The 15651-nt window shown below is 48.5% G+C and overlaps 2 protein-coding genes across 2 annotated transcripts in view; one reads left to right on the forward strand and one right to left on the reverse strand.

Moving 5' to 3' along the window:
* Window positions 1-15651, reverse strand: part of SYS1 (SYS1 golgi trafficking protein) — a 398294-nt gene that overhangs the window by 261742 nt on the left and 120901 nt on the right. The window lies entirely within an intron of this gene.
* Window positions 849-11084, forward strand: KCNS1 (potassium voltage-gated channel modifier subfamily S member 1). The gene is made up of 4 exons (XM_050806500.1): window positions 849-1366; window positions 3054-3132; window positions 3597-4639; window positions 6932-11084. The coding sequence occupies exons 2-4, from the start codon at window positions 3057-3059 to the stop codon at window positions 7400-7402; spliced, it is 1590 nt and encodes a 529-aa protein (XP_050662457.1). The 5' UTR covers window positions 849-1366; window positions 3054-3056; the 3' UTR covers window positions 7403-11084.

Genomic DNA, 15651 nt, shown 5'->3' on the forward strand with positions numbered 1-15651 from the left:
CTGTAATCCCAGCATTTTGGGAGGCCGAGGCAGGTGGATCATTTGAGGCCAGGAGTTCAAGACCTGTCTGGCCAACATGGCAATATGCCCTCTCTACTAAAAATACAAAAATTAGCCTGGCGTGGTGGTGCATGCCTGTAGTCCCAGCTACTCAGGAGGCTGAGGCAGAAGAATCGCTTGAACCCGGGAGGCGGAGGACGCAGTGAGCCAAGATAGTGCCACTGCACTCCAGCCTGGGCAACAGAGTGAGACTGTATCTCAAAAAATAAAAAATAAAATAATATATGTGGCTCACATTAAAGGTGTTGGACAGTGCTGGCCTAGAGGACTCAGAAGTCAGCCATGGGACCTCCGGCAAGTCACCACACCTCTCAAAGCAGTTCTTATCTGTGAGATAGGAATAATAGTAGCACTTACTGAACAGATAAATTTGCAGTTTGAGTGAGATTGAGGAATACGCTTGACCCAAGGTAAGTACTCAATAAATGTTGGTAATTATCATTATTGTTAATAACAATATTTGCAAAGGCTCATATCCAGGCCCTAGTCTCCAGTAACCTCTCCCCAACCAGGCACACAGCAGCCACACAATAGGTACACGTGTGGGGACTTCACAACCTCTACAAAGCTCTTTGGCACATGTTCTTTGCCCTCACAACCCACTTGGCAGGTTGGAATCAGGAGCCCGTGGGCAGGTAAGGACACTGCGCCTCAGGGGTAAAATGATTGTTTCAAGTTCCACAGCTCACCTAAGAAGAACCTGGGACTCCAAGGGAGATGAGGCCACCTTCTACAGCTCCCTAACTCAGTTGCCCACGGTGTGAGGAAGTGACTGGAGCTCACCCCTAAAATGGGAGACATAAGATCCTGGCCCTGTCAAGAGTGTGCCAGGAATAGCTGAGATCAATCACTTACAGCAGCTGAAGTACCCTGGCACATACTAAACACTCAATTAAGCAAATCATGATTACTGTTGTTCCTTTGCCAGAGAAGCTTCTGCTGAAATCCCTCTCTAGGGGGAATCCTCATGCCCTAAATGACCCCTCCTTCCCGGCTCCGTAACTCCGGAGGATGCCCCTGCAGGTAGGCCCAGTCTCCTGACACCACCACCCCCCAACCGAGTCAGGAATAGAAACCGCCGCCTCCAGCCGCCAGCGGCCTCACTCCCTCCTCCGGCAGCGATCGATGCGGCCTTCAGCCGCGGGGGACTAGGCAAGGAAGAAGGAAGGAGAGGGCAGCGGGGCCGCCTGCAGTAGGAGGCTCTGCGGGGCCGGCGGGACAGCAGCGAGACCGAGTATAGCCAGCGGCCCCCAGCCTCGGTGACTTTGGGACAGACACAGGAGGCGCCCGGGAGGTGCCACGACAGGTAAGGGGCCTCCTCTGGGGAGGGACGTGGCTCCGGGATGGTCCGGGGCAGCCAGAGTGGGAGGCGGGGCTGCCTGGGGTTCCTGGTGCTCTTACCCCCTCTAAGAGACCTCCCACCCCGCAAGGAGGAAGCAGTGTGGGGTGGCCGCGCTTTGGAGACCCTGGCTGGTCCAGTTTACTCATCTGTAAAATGGGATTAGAAAACCTCCCTGGCAGGGTTGGTGTAGAGATTAAACCAAGTGAGGTGTGCATGGAGCCCAGAGAAGTGACTAGCAGATAGGAGGTGCTCAAAATAAGTGTGTGGAGAGAGAATGAAATGAAAAAAACCTGGTGTCCAACCTTAGCTGTGCCATGGACTAGCAGGGTGATTTTGAACAAGTCACTTAATCTTTCTTACTGATCTTCAGGTTCTTGTCAGAAAATGTTTGTTGAATTAATTATCCCATTTCACAGAGCAGGAAAGTGAGTTCCAGATGGACAAAGGGATTTGTCCAATATTATGCTTCTAATGGGTGATGGAACTGGATTAGAAATTTCATTTTTTGATGCCAAATGCAGGTGGAGATCCAAGTGGAGGTGGGAGTGGAGCTACATCACACATGTTTATTGTGCATTGATTATGTGCCAGGGACCATGCTGGCAATCAACATCTTGCATCATGTAATCCTCTGAGCCTCTCCTGGAAAGTATGATGCTACTCGGTTCCACAGATAGGGAAACAAGCCCAGAGAGAGGGCAACGAATGCACTCAAGGTCAGCAGCTAGTAAGTGGCAGACTCAGGTCCGACCAGAGGGTAGTACACGGGATTAACATTTATTGAGCATCTACTGTTTACCCAGGGCTTTGAACAGATACCACAATAATGATTCATCCAAAGCAACATTACCCCCATTCTAGAGGTAAAAAAGCTAAAGCCCAGAATGGGAAGGAGACTGGCCTGAGGTCACAGAGCTAATAGTAAGAGCTAAGGGTGGAACCCCAAATTCATTTAACGCCAAGCCCAGGTGCTTTACACACACTTAATCCCTAGTCTAGGCATTACTGAAACCACAATGCAAATGAGATTGCCAGTGGTGAGGAGGTGTCACTAGCCTCCAGTTCCAGCAGAGCCAGGAGTCAGGGGGTGGTAGAAGAACCTAAATCCTCCCTGAGTATCCACTAAGGCTAAGCACTTTCTATAATCTACCTTCATCCTCCAGTCATCCCCGGAGGTAGGTGCTATTGTCTACGATGTGCAGTAAATTGAGACCTGGAGGATAAATAGCTTCCTCAAGTCCCCAGGTGCATCAGGGGTGGAGATAAACCCAGGTTTGCCTGACTCCAGAAGATAGTGACACCAGTGAATAATTTATTAAATTCCTTCTGTTAGCCAAGCCCAAGAAAGACATTAGGTCATTTTATCTTCATAACCACACTTTGAGGTGAGTATTTTTATCTCCCTTTCACAGAGGCTCAGAGAGGTGATGTGACTTGCCTAAGGTGACACAGAGAGCCAAGGTTCAAGGTCATGTCTGGCTGACTCTACAGATGTTTTACATAAGCTAAAGCAGGAGATCTCAAACTTGACCATGTATCTGAATCACTTTCCAATCTTGTTAGAACACAGACTGCTAGATCCCAGCCTTAGAGTTCCCGATTCAGTAAATCGATGACAGGCTGAGAATTTGCATCTTTGACGAATTCCCAGGTAATGCTGATGCTGCTGGTCCGGGGAACACACTATGAGAGCCTCCGGTCTAAAGTGGTGCTCCCAACACCCCTAGGAGGTAAGTGTTACTATCCTCATTTTGCAGAAGAAACAGGTTCAGAGGGCTGGAGGGCCCCAGATCCCACAGTAGAACTTTGCTGTAAATATATCCAAGTTTGTCCTGGAAAAGAAGACATCCTATTGAGCACCCACTAGGTGCCAGGACATCCTGCGATTCCATTGCTTTCCTATCCTTCCAGGTAGATCTAAGCATTTATTTTCCAAAGGAGAAAAATGAAATGGGGGTGGGGTGGGTCAGTGATTTGACCAAAGTCAAATGATGGGGATGAAGGATAGTCAAAGCCAGGCCTGACTCTGAGTCCAGAGGGCACCTGCCACCTACTGAGCGCCTCCTGCATACCAGATGCTTCACACAGAGTCTCCAACACCCCTTGGCTGGTTGGATGGAGGAGGGGATTTTAACCTGGTCTTCCTGGAAGGGAAGCCCAGGAACTCCTCAGCGCGCCCTTCTGGTGTCCGCAGGGAGGGGCACTGAAGCCTTGGTGAGCGAGTGCCCGAGCCCTGACACCGGGATCCGCTGGCGGCAAAGCGACGAAGCGCTGCGCGTGAACGTGGGTGGCGTGCGGCGGCTGCTGAGCGCGCGAGCCCTGGCGCGCTTCCCGGGCACGCGGCTGGGCCGCCTGCAGGCCGCGGCGTCGGAGGAGCAGGCGCGGCGCCTGTGCGACGACTACGACGCGGCGGCGCGCGAATTCTACTTCGACCGGCACCCGGGCTTCTTCCTGGGCCTGCTGCACTTCTACCGCACCGGCCACTTGCACGTGCTCGACGAGCTGTGCGTCTTCGCCTTTGGCCAGGAGGCCGACTACTGGGGCCTCGGCGAGAACGCGCTGGCCGCGTGCTGCCGCGCGCGCTACCTGGAGAGGCGGCTGACCCAGCCGTGCGCCTGGGACGAGGACAGCGACACGCCAAGCAGCGTGGACCCATGCCCCGACGAGATCTCCGACGTGCAGCGAGAGCTGGCGCGCTATGGCGCGGCGCGCTGTGGCCGCCTGCGCCGCCGCCTCTGGCTGACCATGGAGAACCCGGGCTACTCGCTGCCGAGCAAGCTCTTCAGCTGCGTCTCCATCAGCGTGGTGCTCGCCTCCATCGCCGCCATGTGCATCCACAGCCTGCCCGAGTACCAGGCCCGCGAGGCGGCGGCCGCCGTGGCTGCGGTGGCCGCGGGCCGCAGCCCGGAAGGCGTGCGCGACGACCCAGTGCTGCGACGCCTCGAGTACTTCTGCATCGCCTGGTTCAGCTTTGAGGTGTCATCGCGCCTCCTGCTGGCGCCCAGTACGCGCAACTTCTTCTGCCACCCGCTCAACCTCATCGACATTGTGTCTGTGCTGCCCTTCTATCTCACGCTGCTGGCTGGTGTGGCACTGGGCGACCAGGGCGGCACGGGCGGCAAGGAGCTCGGCCACCTGGGCAAGGTGGTGCAGGTGTTCCGCCTCATGCGCATCTTCCGCGTACTCAAGTTGGCGCGCCACTCCACCGGGCTGCGCTCGCTGGGAGCCACACTCAAGGTACCGCCTTTGAGGCCAGGTTGGAGCGGGGATAGGCGGGTGTAGCCATCTGGCAGGTTAGCAGGTAAACTTACAAGCCTCCCAAGTCCAGGCTCACGTTGAACTAAGACCCCGTCCTTTGTGCCAGGCACAGGGCTGGACACCAGGTGTATGTTTCACATGCAGTCTGATTATCCCAATAGCTCTGTAAAGAAGGGTTTACCTTTTTCCTAGGGAGAAAACTGGGGCATAACTTTGCTTGTCTTTCTTTTTCAAAACAAAGAAAAAAGACAAAGATCACTTTTGATATATCTATCAAACATCAAATTATATGTATCATAAAGATGTGCCAAGCAGGATGCTGACTTTCTGCTAGAGCCTTTCTTCTGGCACTATCGGGGCTCTGATAATCATAGGTCACTCTTAATAGGTAAAGTCTAGGAATAGCCCCAGGAGCTAACACTTACTGAGCACTCAATCTGTGCCAATTTCACATCCATTATCAATTTAGTCCTTAGGAGAACTTCCTCAGGAAGATGCTATTATTTATTCTCTTCCCGTAGATGAAGAAGCTGAGGTTGGAGGGTTGGCTCTTTAAAGCCTGGTTGCAGTTTACTGAGCATCCTCCTGGTGCCAGGTGCTGCATTGTGGGTGAATCACTGCCCTGGCAAACTTGCGCTCAAGGGGGTGAAATCAGCCTGGTTTGAAGAGGGAGGCAAGGCGAACGGCGTGTGCCGAGGCCTGGAGAGAGAACAGGATGAATGCTGGGAGGAGGACATGGAGGGAAGGAGATTCCCAGAGGTGAGATTGAAGAGGTAAGCTGGGCAGGATACCGAAGGGCCGTGAAGTCTTGGCACATGATTTTGGGCTTGGTCCCGAGGGTATAGGAGAGTTCCTGAGAGGTTTAAACAGAGGTAAGTGTTATTGTCACTGCTTTGCAGATGTGGAAACTGAAGCTCCAAGAGGTGACAGTGCTTGTTGGAGGTTCCTCAATAAGCAGTAGAGCCCAGAGAAGAACCCAGCTGTGTCTGGCTCCAGCACCTCATGTTCTTTTTCCTAAAGCTCCACGCAACCCTGCTGATAATCCCCAGACAATGAAAGAAAGATCCCTTCCACCCAAGGCTTAGTAAAGCCTCTTGTATGCCCTCAGGATACTGGGTGCTGGCAGATGACCTAGGCAGAATCCTAGGGCACTGGGCAGGTATAAGGAATTACATTCGCCAGACCCCCTGAGCTCAGCATCTCCCCAGGGAAGATCCCTGTGCCCCAGAACGCTGCCCTATCTCCTCCATGCAGAGAGCCAGGGCCCGACACTACTAGCTTTGTCTTCAGTAGGGGAGAAGAGTATTACTGATCAGGGCTGCCAGGGTCTAAGATGCAGGTGTAAAATACTCCAGATGAGAGCCTTGCTACTCAAAGTGAGGCCCCTGCCCACCAGCAGCTTTCTCATCATTTGGAAGCTTCCTAGACATGTAGATTCTCTGGCTCTACCCAAGACTACACAATTGGGTTCTGCCAAGACCCCTGCATGATTCTTCCACGCATTAAAGTTGGAGAGAGTCTGCTCTAGACTAGGGGTTCTCAGCCTTGCATTACTGACATTTGGGATCAGGTAATTCTTTGATTTGGGAGCTGCCCTGTACATTTTCGGATGTTTAGCAGCATCCCTAGCCTTTACCCACTAGAGGACAGTAGCACACCTGTCCCAGTTGCAACAACCAAAAATGTCTCTAGACATTCCCAAATGTCCCTTGCAGGGGTAGAGGGGAGGGGGGCAAAACCACCCTGTTTGAAATCACTGCCCTAGAGCTTGGCCTCAGGGACAAAGCAAACATACACGGCCATAGGAAAGTGAATTCTGTAGGTGGTCCAGGGGACTTATGTCCTCTCAGCTTCCTGGAGGAGCAAAAGACATTTTTATACTTTTCAGATCAGCCAAAAGTACATGAAACCAACTCTTTGCATTGTAGAATATAAACTATGGTTGTCTTGGTTCCGCAACAGTGTAAAAGTCACAAGCTCTTCATTCCCTGGCTGTGGTGCCACCAGTAACCCAGAGTTAGAAAAAACAGCTGTAGCCTAGCAGATACCTTGGACAATAGAAATTAGGCCTGTGCTCAATACCAGGGAGTTTTGCTGCCAGCTGTAGTTCAAAGATCTTAAAGTCAGGGGACCTGGGTCTTAGCACCAGCTCTATCTTGCTCTGACTTTGAACCTGTCCCTTATACTCTCTGGGCCTCACTTTCCCTATATGCCTAATACCAGGACTCTAAGCCCATCCACTCTGACTTGGCTTTCTACATTCTCTTTCAGCACAGCTACCGTGAGGTGGGCATCTTGCTGCTGTACCTGGCCGTGGGTGTGTCAGTGTTCTCTGGTGTGGCCTACACAGCTGAAAAGGAGGAGGACGTGGGCTTTAACACCATCCCAGCCTGCTGGTGGTGGGGCACAGTGAGCATGACCACCGTGGGCTATGGGGATGTGGTGCCAGTGACGGTGGCTGGCAAGCTGGCAGCCTCAGGCTGTATCCTAGGGGGCATCCTGGTGGTAGCGCTCCCCATCACCATCATCTTCAACAAGTTCTCCCACTTCTACCGGCGCCAGAAGGCTCTGGAGGCAGCCGTGCGCAACAGCAACCACCAGGAGTTTGAGGACTTGCTGAGCAGCGTTGATGGGGTGTCGGAGGCATCTCTGGAGACATCCCGAGAAACCTCTCAGGAGGGACGGTCTGCAGATCTAGAGACCCAGGCCCCCAGTGAGCCTCCACACCCTCAGATGTATTAAAACCAGGGATCCGTGACCCCCTGCCATGCCCCTACAGTCAGCTGAGACAGCCGAGATTCCTCCCTTGCTAAAGTTCTTCATGGTAGTGAGCCTCTCAAGATCATTCATGCTGTCCTGAGAAATGAGATTCAAAAGCTGCATTCCTTCCTCCATTCCTTCCTCCAAAGGTCCAGGGCAGGACAGTGCTATCCTAGATTCTGTGAGATTCTGCGAGCAACTCAGAAAGCTTTATAAACCTTCCTCCAAGCCATTCATGAAGCAGGCATGAGCCAGAGGGAGGAAGTTGAAAGGATGCTAATGATTCCTGAGCACCTCCTGTACATGAGCCAGGTCATGTTTGGCCCTGTGTTGGAGAAAGATAATTATCGCCATTTCACAGATGAGGAAACCGAGGCTAACAGATGAGCAATGCCTCTCCCAGATGTCACAATTAGAAGTGGCAGAGTCAGGTTTGGAATCTGGGCTTGTCGGTGGGCCTGGAGCAATGCTCCGTCAACTCCATCTTTCTTCTGCCCTCATGAAGTTTGCATGTGGGTTTTGGGGATTCATGGATCACCAGAGTTGATCCACAAGGTCAGAAATCCCTTTCAGAGCCAGAGAAAGGTCCAGACAGGAGATTTGGATATAGGAGCTCTGGATCTCAGCTGTGGTTCCTTTCTAGGAGCATCCAACAGGAGTCAGCTCTCAAAGATGAGTCCTGGAGGGAAGGAGGATGAGTCCTGGGAGGAAGTACAATAGCATTGTACTTGCCTCTTTAGCTGGTATGCAAGATTTGCTAAGCAATAATCTTCCAGTCTTCCTCCCAGGGATGATGTGAGAGAAAGAAACTCTGAAGGGGCCCTGGCCTGAGGTCTAGGCGACCTAGCTGCACCAAGACCTGCTGTGAAAAGTGGTCCAATCCCTGCCCCCAAGTCCAGATTCCAGCCTCTCCGTCAAACGGTCAGAATCTATGACCCAGAGGGCAATGAAAGCCAAGTAGCGCAGAGGGGTCTCTTAACTTAAAGCCGGCTCAGCTCTGAAATGTTGGTGGCAGAGGGCTGACATATATGAATACTGGCTTCCCAGACCCTCCCCCCGCAGCCTGACCTTGGCAGTTCCTTTCTGCCCGTCACACAAACGTCCAGCCCTACCTTGTCCAGCCCTACCTAGAGTACCCATCCAGGCCCATGTGTGAGAGTCCTGTCCCTTCTGGCCAGCTCCAGCCCCGTCATCCTTGTTGGGGGCATATCTCTCATACCCATCTGCCGAATCTTCTCTCCACTTGCTGAGAAACTCAGAGGAGGGGGTCCAGTAGCCCTTTCCACATACTGTGGCTACAGCACCCAGCACTGTGCTATTGTTGTCTGACTGTGGCTGTCTCTGTCCCATCACCCTGAGCCTCAAGATGGAAGACACTGTCTGGTTGAACTCTGGGCTTGGTGCAGAGCAGGTGTTTGGTAAATGTTGAATAGATAATTCCTACAGCCCACTGGGTGCCAAGCACAGAGGGGGAAAAAAAGATAGCCAGAGAGAGACCTGGCCCTCAAAAAGGTGTGAACAAGACTGAAAAGGAGGTCCGTTCAGCTCTGCCTGCCCCGTCCCTGCTTGGTTCTTGAAATTTTTACAGTATCTTCCTTGTAGGTTCTTTACTTGCTTACTCAACAAATACTCGTTGGAAGAGTCTTAAACTGGGGCTTCATGTGTGGCCTGCAGTCATGTTTTGGCTTAGTCCAACAGTACTTTTATTATATTTTAAGAATTTGAATGCCTTTGCGTGAGGCATGCGCTCTCAGGTTCCCCATAGTGTCTCCCCCGCTGCCACCCACAGACAGACGCACACGCTGTTGTTATGCCCAGCCACTCTGATTTACTGGCTTCTGACTTGTGGACTGCTTACTAGTCTCAAGAGATACAGTGGTGGAAAAATATATCCCTATACTCATGAAGCTTACTGACTAGTAGGGAAGATAGACTCTAATGCAATAATCACACAAATATATCATAGTGAGCTCTACTAAGTACGGGTGTGTATGATGTATCAGGGACCATGGCCCGAGAAAGTGAGAAGGCTTTCCTGAGCAAGTGACAATCTAACCTGCCATCCAAATGATAAATTGCTAATTAAGCAAATGGGGTTCCAGGGGGGAGTACTCCAAGCAGAGAGAATGGCACGTGTGTGTCATACACAGGGTCTAGTACATAGTTGGCCCCCTACATATGAATGGATTCTGGGTCTCCAGATTGGAACAGAGGATGGAGCTAAGCAGGAAAGGGCTTCTCATGAACTCACCACACACATACCAGCCCTTCTGCACACTCTGCTCCTTACATCAAGGCCCAGCTGAACCCAGCTTAGGGGCAGATCAGAAGGGCTGCATGTACCACCCTTATGGTCTTGCCGAACACACCAAGAAACCCGATGGCTTCCACATTTTCTGACCCTACGAACAGGTCCCTGATACTGGTGTGGAGAAAGCTCAAGAGAGAACCATCTGGCCTGAGCCCACTGTGAGGCTGTTTGTGGTCCTGGCAGAAAAGCAACAACTCGCTCCCCTTCCCATGTATCAATGAAAACCATTATGCAAATAAAGAGCTGGGCCCCAGGACGTGTTTCTGCTTGTGTGGAGATGGCTCCCTGACATGCTGCCTGAGTGACTGGAGAGGGTGGGTAATATGTGGAGTGACTTGGAATCCACATTCTCAGGCTCCAGTCCTGGATTTGGCACAGACTTTGTCTGTGGTTGTGCCAGCCAGAACAGGTTGCAAGTGACAGGAATTCAGTTGGAACAAACTTGGTCAAAAAGGATAATTTATTGAATAATTAAAGTGATGAATAACTGTTAACAATTAGAGTTTGGGGTATAAGCAAAAGAAACTGACATTAAGCAAAAAATGAATTTATTGGAAGATATATTAGTTTCCAGCAGCTGTTGTAACAAACTCAGACAAACCTGATGGCGTAAAACAGTAGAAACGTACTCTCTGACAGTTCTGGAGGCCAGAAATCCAAAATCAAGATGTCAGCAGGGCCACCCTCCCTCTAGAGGCTCTAGGGGGAAACCCTCTCCTTTTCTCTTCTAGTTTGTGGTGGTTGCCACCATTCTTGGCTTTCCTTGGCTGTGGCTGCATCACTCAAGTCTCTGCCTCTGATCTCACTTCACTGTCTGTGTATGTCAAATCTTCCAATGCCTTTGTCTTACAAGGACACTTTTGATGACACTTAGGCCCACCAGGATAATCCAAGATGACCTCATCTCAAGATCCCTAACTTAATCACATTTGCAAAAAGACCCTTTCCCAAATAAGGTAACAGTTACAGGTTCCAGAGATTAAAATATGGACATATGTTTGGGGCCACCATTTGGCCCACTACAGAAGGGTATCTGTGAAATTCACCTGATCAAAGGAATAGCTGACTGACGAGACCTCAGGAAATATAGGAATGAGGGGAGCTCTAGGGACCTCAGTAGCAAGACTCATGAACCTTCTGTTTAAAACACTGCCACCCACATGATCTGCCTCCAGTCACCTTTCTTCCCTGTATCATCCTGCTCACAGTTCCAATCCCAGGAGAGAGTCTGATTTCACTTGAGTCATATGCCTCTCTCTTGGGAGGGATGGAGGGCAAGGTACTGTATTCGTATTTGCAGCAGTTGGAGGAAAGGTACTTACCCAAAGAAAAGACCACGTATTGTCACCAAAATAAAGGCAAAAGGTATTAATAGGAAAAAATAGCATACCATACACTCCCATCCTTTTCCCATACACACAGATTTATGCATGTTTCTAACATAAGGAAACTCTCTTATATATAACCAAAATATATTGATCTCCCCAAAGGAAAGACACCCTATGGGGCATATCCTGTTCATGAATCCAGCTATAAGTTCATTCTTCCACTGGTACCACTAATTCTGTCTCAGTATCCTGTAATATAAGGAATAAATAGTAAATGTAACTGCCACCAGCATACCCTATATATACTAGAGGAAAGGAAAAGAAAAACACAGCAAGGAGGAAAAGAGGTCATTGCTATGTCCTCATTTCTGTAATGGTCATAAGGCTGCCGCTGGCATTTATAACATCCCTTCTCTGTGAACCATGTCATGCCCCCTGCCTTTGGCCAGCACTTTAGTTGGTTGGGATTCTTTGTTTGATGGGGTGACCTAAACCTTTATTCGTAGAGAATCTGAGCACTTGTTAGTCCTGCTGGCATGTGAAGATTCCCCAAGGAATTCCATGGAGTTACTTGCATTCCTTTCTGCCTACTTTGTGTAGCAGTAACCGTATTTCCCCTTGACAGGGTGGTTGATTACCCTAATCAAGATTGTAACTCCCTTTATACACACCTAGGGAAAAGAAAAGCTCAGAAAGTCCAGGTGACAGTCTCTCTAAGTAAGCAGAACTCAGAGTCATAGGGATAGGAAGCAATAGATTTGCAAGTGGGTCATTGGGTTTAATCAGAAAACAGGCAACTTGATTGAAAGCAAACTTCTCATGCAATCAACTTACATCATTAGGGTCTACGTGAGCCAAATCCCATGTACCCATGGATACACTTGATGATGGAGTCCTTATAGGCATGCTTGACTTTCTATCTGGATGGATGATCGATCGTAGTTGGTCACATTGGGTCATAAGATTACCTGATGTCCTATAGTTAGGCCTTCATTCACCATCAAAGCCCAGTAGCAAGCCAGGATCTGATAGCAGTAGAACCAACAAAATCCAAATAGCATTGTACTTCTTTTGTGGTGACAGAAGTACTACACATATGTCTAGGGTACTGGACACTCTAAGAAACTTCACTGAGATGCACTGTATTTATCTCCCACCTTGCAAAACGTGTGTCTTACCTACAGAGCTGAAGTGTCTGCTTCTTTGTGCTCTCCAGGCCCTGTTAATGTGATTTAGTCAACTGATTTAGCAAAATTAGTTTGCTGTCTCTTAGAATAGGGATATTCGGGGAATCAAGGTCTTTCTGGTACAGAGCTGGAGAACAGAGGTATGCCTGAGTTAGAACAGTAAATGAAAACTCTTATCCCTTCTAGGTAATAGCAAAATGCTTCCAGTGGTTTCTGTTCCTCAGAGTAGAGAGTGAAACCAGTAGATGCATGACTCCAGGGACTGTAATCATGAGCATTTATCTAACACAACAGTTAAAAATGGAATTATCACCTGACTAAAATAATCCACTGTCATTTTCCAAGACCCATCTAATTTTGCACCTATCAGACAGAGGAAATTAATGGTGTTTTAATTGGAGTCATCAGCCTGCAAGGTAGAAACACTAATTTTTGCAGCCTCCCCTAAAGATATGTTACTATCGTTGACTTTTCTATTTTGAAACAGTTGTTCAGTTGGATTCTATTGGCCTTTTATATCACAATGGCCCTCACTTCATGGGTCAGAGAGCCAATAGGGGGATCTTTTCCAATTATCTCTCTGAAACTGCTGATACAGAATAGTTTTGGAATTCCTCTGGGCCTCCAGTGGCATGGACAAAAGCCAAAACACGATTTTTCACATGAGATGGACCTACAGTGGTACTCTTGAACCCAAGAAACTGATATTAGCTCGAAGTCTTCATCAAGGTTCCCTGAATGTGGTATTTCCCTTTCCCCACTATCCAGTTACCTTGGGAAATTGCCACAGATCCTTTTGGAGAAGGCAAGAGAAATAGTTACATTACACTCATGTAGAATAGCAGAGTCCTTCCTCAAAGGCGAGCAGCATATCCTTCAATCAAAGGGCTTTAGATCATTAAACGCAAGCCCAGTGTTAGGTGATGATCTGTAACTATCATAGTGGCTCAAGTCGTGACTTTTTTATTTTTGCCAGAACTGGAGAGTGTTTTTGGTTTTTGTCTTGCTTTGTTTTGTTTCTTATGTTTTGCTGGTTAAACAAATCAAGTAAGACTTTAGTGGGCTGCCTTTAACTTTTTAGGGCCCTACACTGTGGCAGTCTGCCATGGTTACTACTTGAGACAGTCACTACTACAGTTACTACTGTTACTGCCTGAGACGTCATTACAAGACTGAATGAAGGGAGGAACATAAAAATGAAAACTTAAGATAAAAGAAACTGTTTTAAAGGAAGGGGCCATGGGAAGAAGAAGAGAGCTCCCTGCCTCTAGTGAGCAAAGGCAGCCCCTGAGCTTCCACAGCCCCTCCTATTTATTGGGTAACAAGAGGAGGGAGGAGGAGGTAACGACTGGTCAGTTGCTTAACTGATCACAGGTTCATATTGTTACTAACAGGCTTCAGATGTACCTATTCATAAGAAACACTATGCTTGGGGCGTGACAGCCCTCAGCATTCCTTCTGGGTGACAGATGCAGTTTGTCAGTTTGCCAACATTCTGCATTTATGAGAAACAGTTTACTGGTTACTCATATAGCCTCCAGTAGTATACTGAGTTGATCACGACCCTCATTCTTTCAGCCTGTAACACTACACCATGAGTTCTTGCCTCATACAGAGCCTACTGAATATTACAATGATCATTCCCACTTCATTTCGGAGGACGAAGTGCCAACGCCTGGCCTCCCACATCTTTGCATTCTTCTTCCCCTCTGAATCAGGCAAACTATTTCAAATTGCAGCCTCTCCACCCAGCATTCTTGACTTTCCTCAAAGCAAGGGTAAAGTGTGAGGGCTACAGTTAGAGGTATTTGTGGGAATGAGGCACAAAACAGATGCAATCCAGCATTCTGTCTTCAGAAATATTTGAATCCCTTCCTCTACATGATGCCAAGGGATTTGGGGCCCTTAAATTCCATTTCGCATGGGCCAGCATTTGTTTTAAGTTTGCATTTTGTTAGAGCCTTGCCAGCTCCTGGAGCTAGCACAGGGAATGCCAAATAATCCCTGGTAAGTGAATCCGTATCAAGAAGATCAGCCTGAGCCAAAATTACATTCCCCCTTCCTTGATAAAACACCACAAAAATCCATTTCCACAGGTATTTCCCCAAATTTTTGATGGTGTCAGTTAAGAAGTTTCTGCAATTCTGTATAGGTCCAGGATTTTTACCTACTGCGTCTACTTGTTATGCTCTAGGCCAAACTGATCCCCACCTTCCAGCTAAGTACCCTTGAGGGATGGGGCAAAGCAGGAAATTGTGAGCTTTCTCCTGTAAGAAAAAGTGTGAACTATTTGCACCTGGTGTTTTAGAGAGCTTTCGATTTTCTCCCACATCTCTCAGATGATCATCCCACTTGTCACAGTCCCGCACCCTATTAATGCCTAACTTCACAAAGTGCAGCAGGGCCGTGAATTCAGCAACCTGCACAATCAGTTGCCAACTTTGGTATTTGGAGAACTCAGCTGTACTACAAGTCATAAGACTCTTTTACTGTAGTCATAGAAATACTGTCTGTTCATTCTGTATGAAAAAAAAAAGGCATTGGGGCTTCCTTTGTTGACTCTCCCTTTATATTATTCTGTGCAGTTAGAAACAAAATGCTCTATCACACAGCTTGAACATTCCTCACTTCCTTAAAATTAACTGTGACACGTGTTATCCCTTCTCTGAGAGCTTCATCCTCAGTGGTCAGATGCTATGAAGTAGTGTAAGACATAGGTCTTTACCACTGCAGACCACTGCTGGCTTCCCAGACTAGAGCATGAACAACAACCTCATTGTATTTTGCCCCATCACAGCTCAATAATTTTGAATATCCCACATTTCCTAGAGGATATGGTGTCTACAACTCAACTCTAGTTCCAATTTCTTTATCAGTTAGGAATCTTTGGTTGCAAATAACAGAATCCAACACTGGAAAACTTAAGCCAAAAAATGACTGCACTGGAAAGGTATTGGATAGGATCAAAGTCAAATTAAACAATGAGGCTTTGAGAAAGACAGCAATTCGAGCAACATAGGGATTGAGGTAGGTAAAACTCATAAATCACCTCTTTGCAGTACTGCAATTAAAAGAGCTTAGTGACAACTGCCTCCATTGTATAAATCACTCTGCTCACGCTAAAAAATTCCCTGAAGACTGAGTCTAACTAGACTGGTTTGGGTCATATGTTCATCACATGATTTGGGGGCGAGATGGGAGGAACCATCACAGACAGTCCCACCAGGACATAGATGGCAGAGGGGTAACTCCCTGAAGGAAAATGGGGGTCATTTCATTAAAATGAGGGGAAAGGATCCAGGGGAGATAAAACCAACTGATATCTTTTACAATACCACTGAGTGAGAATGGCAGCCAGGTGGCTTGGTTTCAGCAACAATGAAATCAAGAATGAGAGACAGAGAA

Source organism: Macaca thibetana, chromosome 10 (genome assembly GCF_024542745.1).
Source record: "Macaca thibetana thibetana isolate TM-01 chromosome 10, ASM2454274v1, whole genome shotgun sequence".
Classification (NCBI taxonomy): Eukaryota; Metazoa; Chordata; class Mammalia; order Primates; family Cercopithecidae; genus Macaca; species Macaca thibetana.